Source organism: Eurytemora carolleeae, unplaced genomic scaffold (assembly GCF_000591075.1).
Source record: "Eurytemora carolleeae unplaced genomic scaffold, Eaff_2.0 scaffold277, whole genome shotgun sequence".
Classification (NCBI taxonomy): domain Eukaryota; kingdom Metazoa; phylum Arthropoda; class Copepoda; order Calanoida; family Temoridae; genus Eurytemora; species Eurytemora carolleeae.
The window spans coordinates 244,635-265,862 of NW_019396330.1; the positions used below are offsets into that span (position 1 = coordinate 244,635).

At 31.3% G+C, this 21,228-nt stretch overlaps 1 protein-coding gene across 8 annotated transcripts in view; it reads right to left on the reverse strand.

Annotated features, from left to right (window-relative positions):
* Positions 1–410: 410 nt before the first annotated feature.
* LOC111701065 (tyrosine-protein kinase JAK2) overlaps positions 411–21,228 on the reverse strand; it is a gene marked incomplete at its 5' end in the record, with an annotated part of 53,311 nt that continues 32,493 nt past the window's right edge. Inside the window, 10 exon segments of one of the 8 annotated variants that reach the window (XR_002765137.1) lie at positions 411–771; positions 2,726–2,961; positions 5,327–5,401; positions 6,060–6,134; positions 8,100–8,222; positions 9,972–10,074; positions 12,503–12,613; positions 13,513–13,700; positions 17,486–17,593; positions 18,935–19,028. Coding sequence is in view for 3 of the 8 variants with exons in the window: in XM_023472194.1 (XP_023327962.1) it covers positions 2,866–2,961; positions 5,327–5,401; positions 6,060–6,134; positions 8,100–8,222; positions 9,972–10,074; positions 12,503–12,613; positions 13,513–13,700; positions 17,486–17,593; positions 18,935–19,028 (973 nt within the window). 8 annotated transcript variants of the gene reach the window in all.

A 21,228-nucleotide genomic window follows, 5' to 3' on the forward strand; every position in this document is an offset into this window, starting at 1 on the left:
TTCTAAAAGATTGATGGTAATGTCAGACTTTACAGATATTGAACAGAATGTCGTTAATTCAAAAAATTGTAAAACCGACATTTTGTTGTACTGTCACCGTGCTGCAGGCGTACGCCACACATTTGGGGCCCTGGAACTCCCTTAAAAAGACCAGTTATATTGAAAATAATATTTACGTTAGAATCATGATTTAAATAATTATTCTATTTCGCCTAGACACCATTCAGAGTTTATTTAAAAACTTTTAAAAAAACAACGAATAACGGAATGTGAACATAATATGTCAACATTTAGAAAAAATGTACACTTTGAACCCCCTTTCAGGCCCTAAGGGACTAACAAAGGAAACTTCTTCTATCCCTGTATACTATATATTCTTTACTCTATGTTTATACCTAGAAAAGAAGGGAAGGGTTTCTAATATTTATTAAACTTTATACTTTTCCATTCTCCAGACAATCACGATATAGTACAGCATGTACAGTACAATGTACAATGTAAATGGTACATTGGGTACACATAAGTAATGTACTTAAGAACAGATGTAAATTGTACAAAGATAACTACAGCGCAACATACTAAGTACTGGGCACTGTACAGCACAGTACAACATAACATTCCGGTACAGTAAAAAAACTATCAACAACATTAAAAAATAAATATAATTTTACTAGAAATTCAAATATCAAAATTTGAATAAATGCGAATGAAAGGTTTACAATTAAATGTTTTGTCAAACAATTATAATAATCCCTGACTTCAGAATTAATCCTAAATTAAATTTAGCTAATTCTAAAATATTTGCAAATATTTTGTATTGTATTGTATTTAATTCTTAAAAATGCTCTGTTTACTTCAATATTTGAATATTTTAATAATGAAGGAAAGTTATAATCCTGTGTATATACAAACTCTTCACTAAACACTACTTGATATCTTAGGTGAGTGTACTGCATATTACTGCAGAACACAAAGAATGCTTAGTTGAGGGTAAAACAGGTTTGATCAAGATTGCTGAGGATCATGCGAAGGAGGGAAGGCAAGCCACACCTCTTTTCGTCCGACCACAAATTACGTCACAACTCACAATTATTTCTTCCGATCTTTTTTCACAATCCCTCAAGCAAATTAAAACCAATTTTTATATTCCCAACTAAAAATGCCAAATTTTAGTTGTAGATCTTTAAGTCCTAGCGCACTATCACCTAAACGTTGCAGTTTAGGAGTTAAATAAGAAAACATCATTTCCGGACGAAATATAGGTGTGTCTTCCCCCTCTCATCCTGCTTTTAAAAGAACAAACAAACAATTTCTTAACTTTATATCGTGAAATATAAAGATTTAACTTTCATTTAAAAAATTATTGCTTATCAGAGAGGAACTCAACTTATAGTATAACATAGTTATGACAGTATAATACAGGGTGTCCCAAAAAACATGGGAATTCAGTTACTAATTCGATATCGTCTTTGTTATGAATTAGCATTGTAATACCTAATTTCAAAACCCATATTATTATTATGTCTGCTAGAGTTTATTTTATGAAAAGGGTAAGACTGTAAAGATCTGTCTATAATGTCTCCGCAAGATAAACAGTGAAGACGGACAAGTTTACTCTGTTTGTATGCTGCAATTTTCTTGTACAAGTACAACCGTATACAGTCAAAACATAAACAAACAAAATGTGAACATAGCAGACGAAACTTTTACAGATTACAGCCTACTCTGTAGGTATCAATATAATAAATCAAAGAATTATTTTAAAAGACGATATCGAATTCGTCACTGAATTCCCATGTTTATTGGGACACCCTGTACTATCAGGCGCGAAACAAGGAGGGGGGCAAGGCCCTTCCTAGCCTGGTTAGGGGGGAGCAAGAAGTCATTAACAGGGGTCCATATAGTTCCCAAAAAAGCTATTTTTTTCAAAAATAAACAAAGAATATGCCCCCACAGTATTTTTTTTAAAACCTACTCTCATTTTTAAAGCAAACTCAAAGTCACTGTGACCTTTTTCAATATGAGCTCAGATTCTTTTTATTTTGGCCCCCTTTCTTTAAAAAATTCCCCCAAAAATTGGATTTTTAAAATAAAACTAGCACATTCTTATTCAAATTGCCCCACCAGACTTTAATTTGCCCCTTTATTTAACAATTGTTTTTATGAATGCCACCAAATATTTTGAATTTGCACTTAAATTTAATTTTTTTGTTCCAAAATGTTTTTTTATAAATACACGCAACTTTAAAATTTTCAGCCATACCTAAAAAAAGATAATACTCCAAAATTAAGAAGTTTGGCACCCAACAAAAAAATAACCTCTGGATTAAAAAAAGCCTCTTCATATATTTTGAAAATACCCTTAAATAAAACAATTTGACCCAAAAATAAAGATTTAAGATTTCTTAGACACGAAATTGCCCAAACTGAAAAAGCATTCCCCCCCCCAAAAAAAAAAATTTGCCCGTAAAACAAAGAATTAAGATTCCCCCACCCCACACTGAAAATATTCCCCAAAAAACAAAATTTGCCCCTGAAATATAAATCTAAGATTTTTCACACACAAATTAGGCTGCCCAAAAAATAAAAATTTGCCCCAAAATATTATGAATTACTGAATGCCAAGTTGCGCGCCTGAATACAATATTGAAAATAACAAATATTTACAACAGGCATTATCAATTATGAATATGTATTTGGATCTCTACCCTGTTTACCGTGTAACCTTATTCAAATAACGAACAAACGGAAAATCTAACAACAACGGTTTGGCATAAAATCATAAATTTGGCAGAAAGGTTAAACAACACGTTAGTGAACTATCTATTGTGAAAAATGTCCACTAGATGGTGTTGAATGCATGTCCTAGGTAGCCTCCAACTCAACTTGTTTCAGCATATGGCGGAGCTGGGTAAAGGTTGGACGGTTTGCCGCATCTCCTTCCCAGCACGGCAACATTACCTACATGGTGTACATTATGCAATTTGTTATTTATAAAAGTCCGTTTCAACAACAACAACAACAACAACAACGACGACGACGACGACAACGACAACAACTAAAATAACAACCGATCAACCATTATACAGTCTGAGAAATTCAAAATTAAATCAAGTTTCTTTATAAGGAAAAGAGAGAAAAAAAGATTCTTTTTCGCAATTTGTATTTGGATTAGTTTCCACATAAGAATGAAATGGATCCTAAGCACTTATTTTTTAGAACTCTGTATAGTGGATTTTGTTCACTAAAGAAACATTTCCCCACGTGTCGAACAAAGAACTGTAAAGTACGAATTTTAATTGAAAATGTCTAAGCAATCTTCTTCAAACCATTTGTTTCGAAATAATATTTTCAATCTTCTCTGCGGGATGTTCCCATAAAAATTGAAACTAATTCTACATCGTCTTTATTCCATTTTAAATCTTCTATATTCACAGTGTGATCAGAATATTCACAGTGTGAGCAGAATATTCACAGTGTGATCAGAATATTCACAGAGTGATTAGAATATCCACAGTCTGATCAGAATATCCACAGTGTGATCAGAATATCCACAGTGTGATCAGAATATCCACAGTCTGATCTATCAATTTTTCAGCTTCATAATTGACTATTGACCAATGTTAAGAAATTTTTGTCCATATTCACATTCACTAAAAAGTGTTGACAAAATTGTTCAAATGCTTAATATGCCCGTCAATTTTAAAAATAAAGAAGTACAATCTTTTGATTAATACATACTTTGTCATTTATCAATTATAGGAAATCAAAGACGGCTTTCAGTTTATATGTTCATTGGAACACCCTACCCTGTTCATAGCCCGGAACCTTGTATTATAACCTAAACTACTAAACCCAAACACGAAACTTTTGAAGTAATACGATTTGAAAATATTGAATATGGACCAAGGAGGGGGTATTTTTGGGATCCCAAGGATTAACAAAAATAATCAATTTTTAAATTACTTCTCTAATCCATTGACGAATGTTTTAATCACTAATTGAAGCGAGCAACAGTAAAAATACCCATTGTTGTTACTTGGTCCAAAATTCATGAAATCTCTTATTCAAGATAAATGGTTATCCCATGGTAATGTGTCTACTGTCTGGAAGAAAACAAACTTTGATAATTTTCTCACATTTGTTCTCTAGTAAAAGATAAGTTTTGCGAGCTTAATAACTATATAAATAGTTGGAGGAAAAATAATGCTTGCTATTTGTTTACATCTATCTCCATTTACTTGTTAAATCTATATAAATAGTTGGAGAAAACACAATGTTTGCTATTTGTTTACATCCCCATTTACTTGTTAAATCTATATGAATAGTTGGAGGAAAAACAATGTTTGCTATTTGTTTACATCCATCTCCATTTACTTGTTAAATCTATATAAATAGTTGGAGAAAACACAATGTTTGCTATTTGTTTACATCCCCATTTACTTGTTAAAACTATATTAATAGTTGGAGAAAAAACAATGTTTACATCTATCTCCATTTACTTGTTAAAACTATATAAATAGTTGGAGAAAAGGCAATGTTAGCTATTGGTTTACATCTATCTCCATATACTTATAAAAGTGACAAGCGGATTTCTTTTTCATAAAAATTAAAGATGTTGTTAGATTTGAACACTTTTGAGAAATACAAGGATATATAATCCACATTATTGATCAGATAAAGGTTTTAAGGATACTGTTGTGAATCAGACGAGCTACATGAAGGGTCCCTTTAAATAACAAACTTCTGACATTATAAAAACACCCTTGCAAGAGAACTGTTTAACTAACAGCAGTATATCTGTCAGAAAACTTTGATAATTTTGTTTTGAAGAAGATGAGTTTACGGAAAACCAAGGTTACTTAGGTTTACACCTTTCTCTGTTTAACTACATCTTTGATCAGATGGTAGAGCGGTTAATTGAGTTTTAACCTTAATCTAGTTTGGGTTGCAGCAGTAAAAATAGACTGAATAAAGCAAGTATATATATATTCATACATGGTGTCCCAGAAAAAACTGTGCAGTAGGGGTAATATATTGTAACTGAGGAAACAATTTTCGTTTAATTTTTACTATCAAGGTGTCATTCGAAAGCTCTGTAATTCAGTTTTTTTGGACACCCTGTATATCTATAAATATATATGTGTGTGTTTTGTCTGATTTTTTTCTTCTTCAGAGATTCAGCGATTTGAACCCCCAACATTGCTGGCACCACTTTCTGACCGCTTCGGTCCTTTAGGTTTGATATAAGTTATGAGAAAGTAGTTATGATTGAACGTACATGTAATTTGACGTGAGAGTTTTATAATTAGAAGCAAACACTTACTCTGCTATACAAATAATTTGGACAGAAATCAGTTTGTGGAAGACGAACTCCGGCCTCTAGCTTCTCCACCCACTCCTATACAATACAATATACACATATAATACCTAGGATCTAGTAATTAGGAACAAGGATCTAGGAACTAGGATCTAGGATCTAGGATCTAGGATCTAGGATCTAGGATTTAGGATCCAGGAACTAGGATTTAGGATCCAGGAACTAGGATATAGGATCTAGGAACTAGGAACTAGAATCTAGGAACTAGGAGTTGATCTAGGATCTAGTAACTAGAATCTAGGATCCAGGAACTAGGAACTAGGATCTAGGAACTAGGATTGTAGAAAAATGCCTAACTCCGCTTTATACTTTATCAGTTTAAATATGCTTAAATAACAAGAGTCTGTGTTGCTGTATTTAGATATAAAAAGATACAGGTAAATAAGTTGACCGCAACTATGGTTAAGGAACTAAATAACCTATATTTACGGATTACAAAGATATAAATGAAATAGAACTTTATGTTACAGGATCTAGGAACCAGGATCTAGGATCTAGGAACTAGGAACTAGGAACTAGGAAATGGGATCTATGATTAAGGATCTAGGATCTAGAATATAGGGTATAGGATCTTGGATCTAAATCTAGGAACTAGGATCTAGGAACTAAAAACTAGAAACTGAACTCTAGGAATTAAAATCTAGGATCTAGGATCTAGGATCAAGGTTGATTCGCTTACCTTAAGATCTTGTCTATGCCTCTGATAGGATTCTCCATGTTGGAAAAATGATTCACAGCCATTAAGTGCAGGAGTCTTCAAATACAAAATATTCTATATTTTTTACTTTGAAATTAAGAAATTAAAATTCTTCAGATAATTCTGAAGTAATTGTCTAAAATTACGAATTCTTTCAAGCAAAGGAAAATATGAAGTACATTCCAAGCAATGTTTTGTTAACATATGATTTATTCAGTTTGTTTTTGTCAATAAAAGTTCAGATTTAGAATTGTGTATTTCCTTCAGGCTTCAATTCACAAATTTAAATGTACAACTTTTTTCATTACAACATTTTTCTAAGAAGATAAAAGATACGCATAAGATTACTGAAGTCAAAACTGAATTAAAACTCTGGATTCAAACCTAAGTCTAAAGAATTAGTTTCAAAAGAATATTCTAAAATTTTTTTTAAATCTACATGAAAACTGTAAAAGCCTCAGTGTTTTTTCAAATTAGATATGAGATAAACTTTTTACTTTCTTTATTATCTTCTTAAAACTCAGGAGTCAAACGCCTTTTTCAAGTCTAGAGAAGGAAGATTAAAAAGAAATTTCTAATAAGTGGCTTGCTAGCGATATCTGCAAATCTACATACAAACTGTTAAAACCTCAGTTTTTTTAATTAGAGCAAAGATTAAACGGTAATTTCTTTATATACGATTTTTGGACCCCGCCCCCCCCTTTCAATATTGTACATGAATATTATATGTAAGACATGGATATAATTGACCATGTGGCCGCAGCGCCCGGCCCCCTAGTCTGTCCTAGCCGCGGCGCTTGGCCCCCTAGGCTGTCCCAGCTGCAGCACTCGGCCCCCTTAGCCTATACTAGCCGCAGCCCTCGGCCCAGAAAGTGTCTTAACCTAACCTAACCCTAAATATACTAATTTTGTTGAAAATTGCTGAAAAAGTGGTCATGTACAAAATTGATAGGAAGGGGGTGGGGGGTCCAAAAATCGTATACAAGGACGGACCCGATTAAACTTTTTACCTTCTTAAAACTCTTTTTACCAAGTCTAAAAGAAAAGCTTAAAAAATAATTTTCTCGAAAGGGACACGGCCTAGATTTCTAAAATCTCAACAAACTGTAAAAACCTCAAGTTTTTTAAAATTAGAGCATAGAATATATTTTTACTTTTTATAATTTTCTGAAGTCAACCGTTTTTTTCAAGACTAAAGTCTAGCTAGCGATTTCTTAAAATCTACATAACTGTGTCTTTTGTTTTATAAAATGGAGCATAGAGAACGTTATGGTCTATTTGAGTATTCTGCTGACCTAACCAGACACAAATATAGTTGATTAGATCTCATCTTCTAAGAAGGATTTATTTCTAAACCGACTAATCAACCAGTCATAATTATTTGCTTTTCAAGGGACTAATAAAAACAGTGGCTTGGATCCGGGTCCGCAGCATTTAGCTTTATCGATCCTGATCCTGATCCACAAAACTGCAAGGATCCATGAATCCGGATACAAAACATAAAAAAACCTTTTTCTCTACTTTTATAGTTCATTAATATCATATCAATTGTATCTTTTTAACATTTTGCCATTAAAATTTGCGAAAATAGAAGAATACATTTTGGATTGTTGTTTTTGATAAAAAAAATTAGCATCACAAGAAATTTTAATAAACTGGATCCGGATCCTATTTTTTAAAGGACAGGTTCGGATGAAGGGGATCCTGAGCTTTGAAGAGGAGGGGGGGGGGGGGGGGGGGGGGGGGGTCTGGTGGTAAACCAACTTCATGTTTAAAGTGATTTCTTAATTTTTTTTTATAAACCAGGATTTCACTATGTAAGCCTTAAATAAAAAAGCCATCAGTGAAATTGAACAGTTTCGTAATATATAATTCTACTGCATAAATAAATTAATTAATTAATTGCTTTCTGGGTTTGTTTTCGTTTTCTAAAAAAAAGAAAACTATCAAATTCAGAGAAATCAAGTAAGAGGATGAATAAAAGAATGAAGCGAAGAAAATAAAGAATGAATGAATGTATTCCTGTCCGAATGTGAACATCTCCCAAAGTGTAACACCAAAGGACCAAACATCGCTGGCGTGACTGTACTTGCTGTGCAGAAGACACTCCACCGCCAACCATTTCACGGGGATATTCGTAGTAGACTAAATACAACATTAAAAAAATATATTTGTAAGAAAGGGAACTGAGATTTTGCAACAAACTCAAATTGTTTAATTCCTAAATCTATGCAACCTCATTGTGTAAACCGTTGATTTTTCAAATTTTGACCATTTGATGTAACAGAATTTATGGTTTGAAATATCTAAGGTCATAGGGCATTGGGTTGCTAAGAAATAGTGATTAGAAAATCAGAATTCGGGACAAAGACTCAATTTAATTCTGGAAAATTAAAAAAGGAGACTTGAGTTTATTTCAGATTTTTACTTCTTAAAAATGTATAAATTTATTTTCCTACTTATTCTTTTATTATGATTAATTAAGTGTTAACTCCCATTTGTAAAACATTCTTTACATTCTTAAAAAATTAGGATTAGGAATTTCAATTTCGCCTTGGCCGACCTAATTTGCTTTTAATAGCGATGGGTTCAATCTAAATTATTCTTAAAGTTTAATAAACATTAATAAAATAAAACCATGTTTTTTTAGTGATCGTTTATTCAAGAAGAAAAAGGAAAACATAATACATTATTCCTTTAAGAAAAACAATTTATAAGCTTGATATATCAGATTGGTTTCTATTGAGAACTCTAAATAATGTTTACCTTATGTGGGGGGGGGGGGGAATAAAGTACACGTACTCATTTTATGTTAATCACGTTTTTAAGAACTCTCAGATGTTTTGTAAATAAATAGAAAGAATTATATTAGAACTTTTGGATTTACGGGAGCAAAATGTGGACCTGATTACACGCCTCAAACTCTGATTTACAAACCCTTATAACTTAGCAACCTGAGGTCGTATACCTTTAATGCTGCAAACCAAGAATTCATGTGGATCAAATATTTAAAGTTTATCAAAGGGTTTCACTTACAGGTTGCAAGGTTAGAGAAATTAGTTTACAACCTAACCTTCTTTTAGTTGAATTCAATATATAGTTTACAACCTATCCTTCGTTGAATACAATCTAGTTTACAACCTAACCTTCTTTTAGTTGAATTCAATCTAGTTTACAACCTATCCTTCTTTTAGTTGAATACAATCTAGTTTACAACCTATCCTTCTTTTAGTTGAATACAATCTAGTTTACAACCTAACTTTCTTTTAGTTGAATTCCATCTAGTTTACAACCTACCTTTCTTTTAGTTGAATTCCTTCTTAGTTTACAATCCAACAATCTTGAACTTACAGAGTTATATACGTTTAAAATATTTTATTTTAAAAACATCCTCAGACAAAAAAGCGTGATAAAGAAAAAGCTAAATATTTCTGTTTGAAAGGTCAATTTGTGATCAGAAGTCATAGCTTACTTTTTTAAAGACCAAACTGTTAAATCAGGGTATAATTAGTTCCCATGGGAATTATTTTTGAGTACCGATAAACTTTGGGCCTTTTGGCCAAATAAAATGCCTTTTATAAAATCATATCATAATTCGCAATACAAATCTTTTTAATTTGTAAACAAATTAATTTCTAAAATCTAATTTGAAAACAAATGTATAAATCATTTATTCTCAGAAAATTAGAACCTATGAAAATTTGAATCCAACCTTGCATACCAAAAAAGCAAGATTTTTATAAAGGATTCTAAAATTAAAATTAAAGACAAAATCAAGTTATAATTTCCGATACAAATACAATTTAGAAAAAGTATCCCCCCCCCCTCCTCTAAAAAAAAGAACTAAAAAAGTAAATTAAAAAAAAACAAAACAATTTTATCCCAAATCCTGACCTGCATCACATAGTAATCACTGCTCACATCTCGAGCCAAACCAAAATCAGAGATTTTTACAGATTCATGATCAGATACCAGAATATTCCTAGCTGCCAGATCCCTAAATATATTGATGTTCAGATACCAGAATATTCTTTGCTGCCAGATCCCTAAATATATTGATGATCAGATACCAGAATATTCCTAGCTGCCAGATCCCTAAATATATTCATGATCAGATACCAGAATATTCCTAGCTGCCAGATCCCTAAATATATTCATGATCAGATACCAGAATATGTCTAGCTGCCAGATACCTAAATGTATTCATGAATCAGATACCAGAATATTCTTAGCTGCCAGATCCATAAATATATAGATGATCAGATACCAGAATATTCCTAGCTGCCAGAACCCTAAATATATTCATGATCAGATACCAGAATATGTCTAGCTGCCAGATACCTAAATGTATTCATGATCAGATGCCAGAATATTCCTAGCTGCCAGATCCCTAATTATATTGATGATCAGATACCAGAATATTCCTAGCTGCCAGATCCCTAAATATATTGATGATCAAATACCAGAATATTCTTTGCTGCAATTTCCCAAAACACATCAAAATAAGAACTATTAAAGGGACTGTAGGCGTAATTACAAGTTCCCACCGACTCTTGATTAATACCCTTTAAACCATTGTCTGTTCAATGAGTAAAATTTCAGAATTTAACACGGCTCAAGATAAAAAGACGATTTTTTCCTCAAAGCTACTCAAAATAAGGTTTAAAGAGTAGCGTTGTGAATTAGCCATATAAAATCTTTATATTAAATCATTAATCGTATTTATATAACTTATTTATACTTTTACACCTTCATTAATAAATATTTTCAATAAATTCTCCAATTTCAAAGGATATATCATTTACCATGTACGTTGTACATATATATACATATTTATTATATATCTTTCAGAAGCAGACTAGCGAATAGAATAGTGGACATATCTATATTGAAAACTGTCAAACTATTATGAGACAACATGATGATGGTCGCCTGACATTTCTAACACATTTATACCTTTAATATATAACTCGACCTTTCAGCTCATTTTAAAACTACGTTTAGCCCCCCCCCCCCTCCCGCCCATATAAACAGAGCCAAAGATGAAAAGGGTTTAATTATTGTGTATAAAATATCCGCTAAAATTCTTAACAATATAGCATGTAACAGCGAGGAAAAATAAAAACCATATAAGAAAAAGTGTGCACTATAAAACAGAATGAGGATAAAAAAAAACATTTATAAAATGTGTTGCGATGAACAGACGAAATTTGAAATGATGGATTGAGCCTGTAAAGTGTAAAATAAGTTCAATAGAAATGTTTAGATTATGTTTAAGAGGAAATGATGAATAAGACGGGAATACAACAAGTATTTTTCGTCAAGTGCAATTCTGATATGATTATACAGTTACAATCATTGTTCGGCATCAGAGAAAAAAAGTTGCATAATGTAAAAGAAGCAAACTTCAAAAGTACAACTTTACAATTAGTATAACTCATATTTTTGTGGAGCTCATTTAACGTCAAAAACAATAACTGTCTAATAAAGAACTTCAAGACTAGGCCGATCAGAAGTTACAACTAGTTAAATTTATCACAAAGATTTTACAACTGATATCATTGGACTTATTTTTCAAATCTTAGGAATGTTTAAGCATGGAAATCCGCAACTATTAATGAAAAAAAATTTCATTCGAGATTTTTTGTAGAATTTCGCTAATTATTTTGCATAATAATGTTTTCACACCAGAGCTAAATTAAATAAAAAAACTTTTGGATAGAATACAAATGAATGCAATAATTTTTTTGTTCATTTTTATTATATAAAAATTTAAGTAATGAACAAGACAGCAGAGGAAAACAAGATATGAAAGCGAAAAATAGCTTAAGATCTAATGTAAAATAGTTTTAAAATTCTGTTAATTTAAAAATCCAGAATAAAAATTTAAAAGTTATAATAGGAGCAAACCTGAGATTCTCAGGCTCCTCTGGAATATAATCGCTTTCAGATTGGTTGCGTATTTGTTGAATATGATCTGTTTATACCTACTACTCTTATAAAAAATTCCATTTATAAATGAATTTTCGTTTAAATTTGACAAAGTTTTATATCAATTTCTCGAGACAGGAACATCAGGTCTTATATGTATCGTTCAACACCTGAGATTCTCAGGTTTCAGCCTATACTACCCTTTCATTTTTCCCTTTAAGATGTAATCTAAATAGTTTTTAAATCTGTTATTTTAAATGAGAGAAGCAAACTGGTTTAATTTATTAATTATGTACTTTGAGCTCCATAATGAACGCTATTCAAAACATTTTTGTTAATTCAAATTTTCTTCAATAAACTGAAATCTCGTTTCCCTTTTCAAAGATAGCTTTAACAAACTCTGAATAAAAGCATGTATTCAATTTTTTGTTCTCTAATTATATTTGGTTAATTAAATGCGCCTGATGGACCTATTTCATGATGGCGTACACTACCTATGAATAATCTTGTTTTGTGTGAGGTATTCCATCCCATCAACAATATTCTGCGCATACACAAACAGCTGGCGAGGGTAGTCTAGGGTGCGACGGTTAACCTGCAGGTATCTAAATAAAAAACTACTGAATAGAACATCATAAAATCAAAATTACATCATGGTTCTTAAAGATACAGGGTCATCCACAAAGAATGAGAAATTAAGACCTTAAACCCTTTAAACCTTATTATCTAAAGGTTGGATTAGAGGTTTAATCTGAAATAAAGTCCTTTAATGGTATATTTAGATGATTTGACAAAGAAACATACAAGTTATAGCTGCAGAAACCATGATTGTATGAAGTCTCATTCTTTGTTGGTAACCATGTATAGAGGTTTTAAAGTTTGAACAGATTCATCATCAACGAACTATAGAACTTTCAAATATGGCCGACTCGTACTAGTCAAATATCCGTCTTGAAACACCGAGTTTAGAATTCCTTGAACATTAAGCAAAAACCCGGTTTTTTTAAAGAAAAATATTTTTCTGAATATCGAATAAAATTACTTATTTTTAACAACTTTTGAAATATTAACAAACGGACAAATGGGCAGCATTCAGCAACTTGTCTTACAAAATAAAAAAACCTTTCCTTATTGGTTGCCGTTTTTTAAAATCCAGTTGAGTTTTATTTTTTGCAATTTTTTACTATTGTTCCTTTTTTCTGTTGCATAATTTTTGCGGGTGCATGAGTTTAATTTTTTTTCAATATTTTTACTAATGTTGCTTTTTTGCTGCTGCATAATTTTTACGGGTGCAAAAATTATTTGGCATTTTAAATGAAATATTTCACCCCTACATACAATTTCCTTTTTGATCTTTTTTGCTTGCAAAGATATAAAGGAAAAAAATTCGAATTTGATTCTAGTATTTTCAGATTCTTTCTTTACTTCACTTACCCTAAAATTAACTTCCAGTGAATTCTAAAAATATTACGTAGGAGGGAGGGAGTTAGTTGGTTAAACTTACCTATCCAAACTACCCTCCCTGATGTACTCCATAACGATGATTGTGTGGGTTCCTATGTTTGATATGTACCCCCTGATCTTGACAATGTTCTCATGAGAGAGACGTTTCATGAGACCAATCTCTCGTTCCATATCGTCGAATGCAGACTGTGGCATAATATCTGTATCCTTAATCATCTTCACCGCAACCTATAGGATAACGGAGATAGAAACTTGTGAATTGTTAATCCAATTTAGAGGTCAAATTAAAAAAAAACTGTGCCGCGTCTTGCAATTGTATTCAGTGTTTCGAGATTCGAGCTGGCGCTCAATTGGAACCGGCTGTCCGGTTTTTGGCGGTTCAGCGACGTGGTTCAATTTCTTTAAATTCGGCCTCAGAAAATACTAATATATTTTTTGTGGTCTAACAGTTAAATTAATTTCTTCTGGATATCTTAAAAGAAAACAAGAGATCAGCTGTTTTTTACGTATTAAGCGCCTATTTTTTCTCTGTGTTGGTACTGGTAGATATTTAGAAAACTGAGATACCAGAGTTGATAATGGTAGATATTTAGAAAACTAGGATACCAGAGTTGGTAATGATAGATATTTCAAAAACTGGGATACCAGAGTTGGTACTGGTAGATATTTTAAAACCTGGGATACCAGAAATGGTACTGGTAGATATTTTAAAACCTGGGATACCAGAGCTGGCAATGGTAGATATTTTAAAAACTGGGATACCAGAGTTGGTACTGGTAGATATTTTAAAAACTGAGATACCAGAGTTGGTAATGGTAGATATTTAAACAACTGAGATACCGGAGTTTGTAATGGTAGATGTTTTAAAAACTGGGATAACAGAGTTGGTAATAGTAGATATTTTAAAACCTGGGATACCAGCGTTGGTAATGGTAGATATTTTAAAACCTGAGATAACAGAGTTGGTAATATTAGATATTTTGAAACCTGGGATACCAAAGAGATGGTATTGGTAGATATTTTAAAACCTGGGATACCAGAGTTGGTACTGGTAGATATTTTGAAACCTGTTCTGATTATTGCTTTATAGTTATATATATAATATATACGTATTATATATAAAGAACCCTAGGCACTTATTTGCGTTTAAAAAACCCCTTTTATTTGAAATGAAAACTTCAGGAAAATGTAGAAATAACCAGGTGTTTTACTTCTTTACAAAAGCTCCCAATAATGATAAGATTAAGAGCGTGGAAAACTCCAAATATTTTTGTTGAAACAAAATTCTCGCAAAAACATTTCTAAATATTTATTTCTTATTCGCTGAGAGTAAACATTTTGCGTATAGTGTAATAAAACCTATCTTTTAAACAAATATTTTCAAATTTTATGTTTTAAATCTCAGATATATATTTGTTGGGCCTCGAGAAAACCAGTACAACACTATGTATTTACACTATAACGATAAATAGAGTTGGGAATCGTTATTTCTTCTTTTAGAAATTTTAGTTTTTTAAGGGCGTTAAAAAAATCGACGTAAATCAAAGTTAAATGTTTATTAAATAATTTACAACTTTGACTCAGAAAGAATCAAAAGCAAAAAAACAGTTAGAAAAATTTTCTACCAAAATCAAGGTTTTGCGTTGTGAAACAAAAGCAAATTTTTAGTGATTTTTAAAATTAAAATTTGAGTTTCCTGAAAGTACCAAACGCCTTGATGTTTATTAACGGATAATAACGATGCTTCACTCTACCGATAACCAATAAAAAATGATATCAAGTTTTTGCCACAAACTCAAATTTTCTAACCCCTATATCTTTGCAACCTGTTGGCTTAGGGCTAGGATATTTCAAACTTCCAGAGTTTGTGGCGAAAACTCAATTCCTTTGGAACGTGGGTTTTCACTGGTAAAAATAATTGTTCAGGGGCAAATCAATCGATTAACAATAAATACAGTAAACACAATTTAGATTACTGTCAAATGTCGCTTATAGACTAGCTGAAGGCCCCGGCGTTGCCCGTGAAAAAAATGTATCGATTTTTTAGCGTATAACACCCCTTGGCCACCCATGAGTGTCCACAAAAAATTTCAGCCCAATCGATCCAGCCGTTTGGCCCGATATACACAACATATACATGAATGTCTTGTTTTATTATATAGATTAAATTTGATATAATAAAAAATGTTCGTTCTTCTAAAAATAAATATTTCTAAATGCGGCTACACAATTTTAACATTTAAGTGTGTTTAATGTGCGTAATAATTCAAAAATAAATTCTCGAAATTTATTTGATTTTTGTTTATAATATAAAAAACCATTAACAATACCAGATTATTTGAATTTATCCTGTCGACTTAAGATAAAGCGTTAACGTCAGATATTCAAAAAAGTGCCAATCACTGAGCTAAAAAACTGACGTTTCCTTGAAGCTTAGTTTCAAGTGACCCTTTTATTTTACATCTGTTTTTAAACATTTTAAACTAAGAATTCTGTTAGATGATAAAATTTAATTTTGTTAAATCAAAGTTTTACACAATCAGGTTTCAAAGATAAAGGTTGATCAGAAAATTTGGTTGGTTGAAAAGACTCAATTCTTATGAAGGATTAGACGAGAATCCAAAAAGTATGATTAAATATTAAAATATACCCCCCCCCCCTTTAACAAAACTTTAAGTGCAGGAGGAAGTTGACAACCAATAAAAGATAAAATGAAATAGAGTTTTGTTTGTCTAACATCGTTCAATTTTGTAATCCTTTACTTAGGAGTGCTAGATAAATAGAAAAGAAAAAGAAATATTTTACAGGTTAATATAATAAAAAATCATTTTTTAAACTCTTTATTCTTGAGATTTAAGTTTAGCTAAGGCAGGAAGCTGCAGAGTTCATGAGAACATGGACAATCATTATAATCGTTAAAGATTGGCAGGATTAAAGAATATTTGTCATCTAACAATTAACAAAAAAAAAAANCATATACATATCTTGTCCCCACAAAATCCGTTTTTTCTTTTATCCTTAGATTTGTTCTTTCAGGGAAAATTTCTAGATTTGTCAATAAGCTATAGATTCCAATTCTGAAAAATATGCATCTTTAATTTATAAGATAAGTCGAATTTTGTTATAAGTGCTAAATGCATAAAATAAACTGAACTTTGAACTGAAGGAATAGATGAAAAGAAACTTGACGAAAAAGAGGTATTATTTAGTTTCAAAGTAACTGTTGCTGTAAGTGCATTTTCTAAAGAAGTACAACATAAATGCGCAAAAAGTTTATCGGTTCTGAGAAATGTTTTTCAATGTTCATCAAGCACGAAAAAGTCACAGAAGTTTAGAAGTATTAAGTTGAAGTTTTCCATTTTAAGCATATTTTCATGTTTCGTAATCTTTTCCTAAGAAAACTTGTTTTTTTTCGTTTTAAATATCTTTTTACGTCATTGTAATAGGTATTATAATGGGGATTGACTAGAGCTAAGGTGGATTTAATAGCTTGAAGTAGTTGAAATAGGTATGACTAGTTAAAGTACTTCACTAATGCACTTTCGGTCACACAAGAGAAATAGTTCAGCTATTCGTGCCTAGTTCAACTTCTTCATGCCAGTTATTAAAGGGCTGTAAACTGTTTTTGATGTCCAATCATCAACTTAGTTTACATAATAATCTAGTGTCGAGGACATGGAATAGAAAACAGAATAAACTGAACTAATTTTGCTACAAACTAAAGCACTTTAGTTTAAATTACTTTAAATTGATCTTCGAATAATTTGTTAAAACCCTAAAAATATAAATGTCACTGCTGACGTTAAATATAGATTGTAGATATACGTTTTCTCCAATGCCATCTATTTAGAGATTTTTCCTAAAAACGTTTTGAAAAAAAAAGTTTTTTTCTGAACGATTGAAAAAAACCGAACGAAATGGGTCGTTCACGAATGATCGAAATGAAAAAAGTCTAATATGCCCATCTCTGCACCTATTGTACATAACTCTTTTTGTAAATGTACAGTTCTCACCTGTTCCCAGTCCCCGTCACTCTTAGTAAGTACACCTTTGTAAACAATCCCAAAGTTTCCTTCTCCCAATGGGAAATCTGTATTGTACTCAATCTGATCATCTTCCAACTAAATAATATAGTGTCAGTACATCATGCTTTCTATCTGATGTATGTAAAGTTAGCTTAGCTTACAAGTTTAAATTTTAAAATTTATATTTCAAAGCTTCGAAATATCCCTTACACCTGGATTTATAGTTCAATTAAAACACTTCAAGTTGTTTGTGATGTTCGTATCAAAATTACTCATATGTATATACATATGAGTAATATGTATATACTTATGAGTAATTTTTAACAAAAATGAAAAAAATGCGTATTGTATTTAATATCTTTTTTTGGACTAAACACTAGTTATCACTCATTTCAAGAATGTAATGCAAGGAAAGTTAATTGCAGTTGCGTATACTCTGCGTACATATTGAAATCAGTTCTCTCTGGGCGGAATTTGTAAACAAGAATAGATGCCGCAGTGTTCGTTTAGTATCCGAGGAGGTTAAAAGCATTGAATTTTGATAATCTTGACAATTCACATAATAGTTTCCGATAACCAGAATATTTCCTTAATTATTAATGTGAAAGATGGATCCCAAGTCAGGCTTCGACATCCGTCTTACGTTTACATTACCGCCCAGTGACAGTACACTGCAGTACAAAAGATGCGTACACATCTGAAATACCTTTCCTTGCATTAAATCCTTGAATCAATTTATCCCTCTTCGTAAAACTTAAAAAAAATGTTTTTAATGAGGTATAACAGTTTAGAGCTTTTTGTAAAATATTAAAAATCATACGTCAATAAATGGTAAGGAAAACTCAGAAAAATATGGACAAAAGTTATTTATTCCTTAAGACGAATTCATTTTATAAATATTTGAAAAGTTATTCAATCGATAAGACGAAAACGTTCGAAAAAATATTTTGAACAGTTATTCAAACGTCAAGAGATTAATTTTTCAGACGCAATAATCTATGTTAACCGGATATATTGAATAATTAATTAGTAAACCGGATATATTGAGTAATTAATAACAGTATACCGGATATATTGAGTAATTAATAACAGTATACCGGATATATTGAAGTAATTAACTAGTGTACCAGATATATTGAGTAATTAACTATAGTGTACCGGATATATTGAGTAATTAACTATAGTATACCGGATATATTATGTAATTAACTATAGTATACCGGATATATTGAGTATTTAACTATAGTGTACCGGATATATTGAGTAATTAACTATAGTATACCGGATATATAGAGTAATTAACTATAGTATACCGGATATATTGAGTAATTAACTATAGTATACCGGATATATTGAGTAATTAACTATAGTATACTGGATATATTGAGTAATTAACTATAGTATACCGGATATATTGAGTAATTAACTATAGTATACCGGATATATTGAAGTAATTGAGTAGTTTCCTCCATAATCCAGGCTTGTCTGGTAAGTTAGTGCTGATATATCAGAATTGTACAGAGAACTTGAACTGAAAATATTCCTAGTATAAATTTCATTAGTTTTTTTTAAAGTAAACTTTTGGAAATTATCCTTTAAACATTAGTTTTATTTTCCTTCTGTTTCTTTTCGTAAAGCCAATTCTTAAAGGGACTGTAAGCGTAATTTAAAGTACCCCTGTAAAACCTGTAGTGTATTAATGTAGAAGATATTTTTTAAATTATTAACATTAAATCTAATTCATACTTCATCAGACAAGGCCTATATTTATAAATGTCGATTTCCCAAGTTCAATCTAAATTTTCTCTTCCTTTATTCGTAAGAATCGTCGATCCTTCCTTTAAATGGAAAAAACCGTGAATAATTAATGCATCTGGAAGATAAATCTAGAAGAAGAGCTACAAGTCAGTGTTCCACTTTGTTTTGCACGTCATTTAATTGAAAACGTCAAGGGAAATTACAAAATATATTCTTCCTACATACAGTAGGAATCAGGGTACACCAAAATAATTATAAAATTTCTTTGAAAATCTAATTAATATTAAATAATTTGACCAACATTACCGGCCCACGATTCCCCCAAGAAATATGAATTGCACATGTTTCCCTGTGCCCCAGCAAACATTATCAATTTTCTTTTACCCTTGACATATTTAATCAAAATGGTGTAAAAAATAATCAGTATTAAAAGGACAGACCGGCTTTGTAAGGTAGATGAACTGGGTATGCAGTATTGTGGAAATTCTTAAGGATTCATTTGAGACATATAAAACTTTTTAAAGATCTGTAAATCCTGAGTTTGAGCGCAAAGTCGACGTTCAAAATCGAAATTTTGGGTGGATACGTTTTCAGAATTGTTTTTTTAAATTATTAAATTACGACGACGATAAAAAGGAAACAAAATTCTACAGTAAACTAATTAGTTTTTAGGAACAGGTTGAGAAAATAAAAATTAATCATATCATAGAAAATAAGATTCTTGTTTAATTATTAGTTTCTATTTTCTCATTATTCACAAAGATTTTCTGCAGATTTTCTGGAATTATTATTGAAAAGACGACATTTAAAGAATTTGTAGAAATCTGCGAATAAATTCATTGAAAAATAAGAAATTCAATTTAATGATGAAAACGAAATAATTGATTCTAGCATTGATTTATTTACAAAATTCTCTTTAGATATAAGTTCCTAACCATCTAATTAGCTCTTATTTTCGACGATGTACGGTCCAGGATTTGAAGGGGACACTGTAGAATTATTATTATAGTCCCTCTTATTTTCAACCGTGTAAGGTCCAGGATTTGAAGGGGACAAAGTAGAATTATAATTACAGTCCCACTTATTTTCAACCATGTACGGTCCAGGATTTGAAGGGGACAATGTAGAATTATAATTAGTCCCACTTATTTTCAACCATGTACGGTCCAGGATTTGATTTAGAAGGTTGTTTGTTTTATTTTTGGAACCAGCTCTAGCAAATTTTTATGTAGGTTTAAAGGGACAGACCGGCCATGTAAGGTAGTTAAACTGAGTATGCAGTGTTGTGGACAAATTCTTCAGGTTTAATTTGAGATATATTAAAAGTTTCCACGATGTATAATTACTGAGTTTGAGCGCACAGTCGACGTTCAAAATAATGAATTCGGGTGGGTACGTTTTCAAAATCAGTTTTTTAAAATTATTAAATAACGACGACGAAAAGAAAAAGTAAAAATTAAACAGTAAAGGACTGTAATTAAATTTCTAAATTGTCCCCTTCTTTATCCAGGGAAGTATAACAAATATTCTTCCTTCTCCTGTTTAAGAACTGACACAAAACAAAAACATCATGAATTTCTGGATTATATTAGATGAAGAACACTAACAGTTGCTCTGCAGAATGATCAGTGATCATTGATCAGCGACAAACATTTTCAGAAAACAACAAGATAAGTTATTTTGTAAACAGAAGTCAAAACTGTTGTGTGAAATAGCGCTTGATCTCGATATTCACAGTAACAACTTTTGAATTTGAGAAGTGAGTGCTTGATCCCATCATTTTAATTATCCCTGCAGGGTACGATCACCACGGTATATCCGAGATTCACAAAATGTGCTGACTTCTGTATATGTCTGATTTGTATAATTTTCTTGGTGGATTTCTAAAGCAAATAAGAAAGACGACAGTTTACATTGCTTCCAGGGAAATTTAATACGTTGCCAGTCCCTTTAAAATTGATGCTGCAAACATT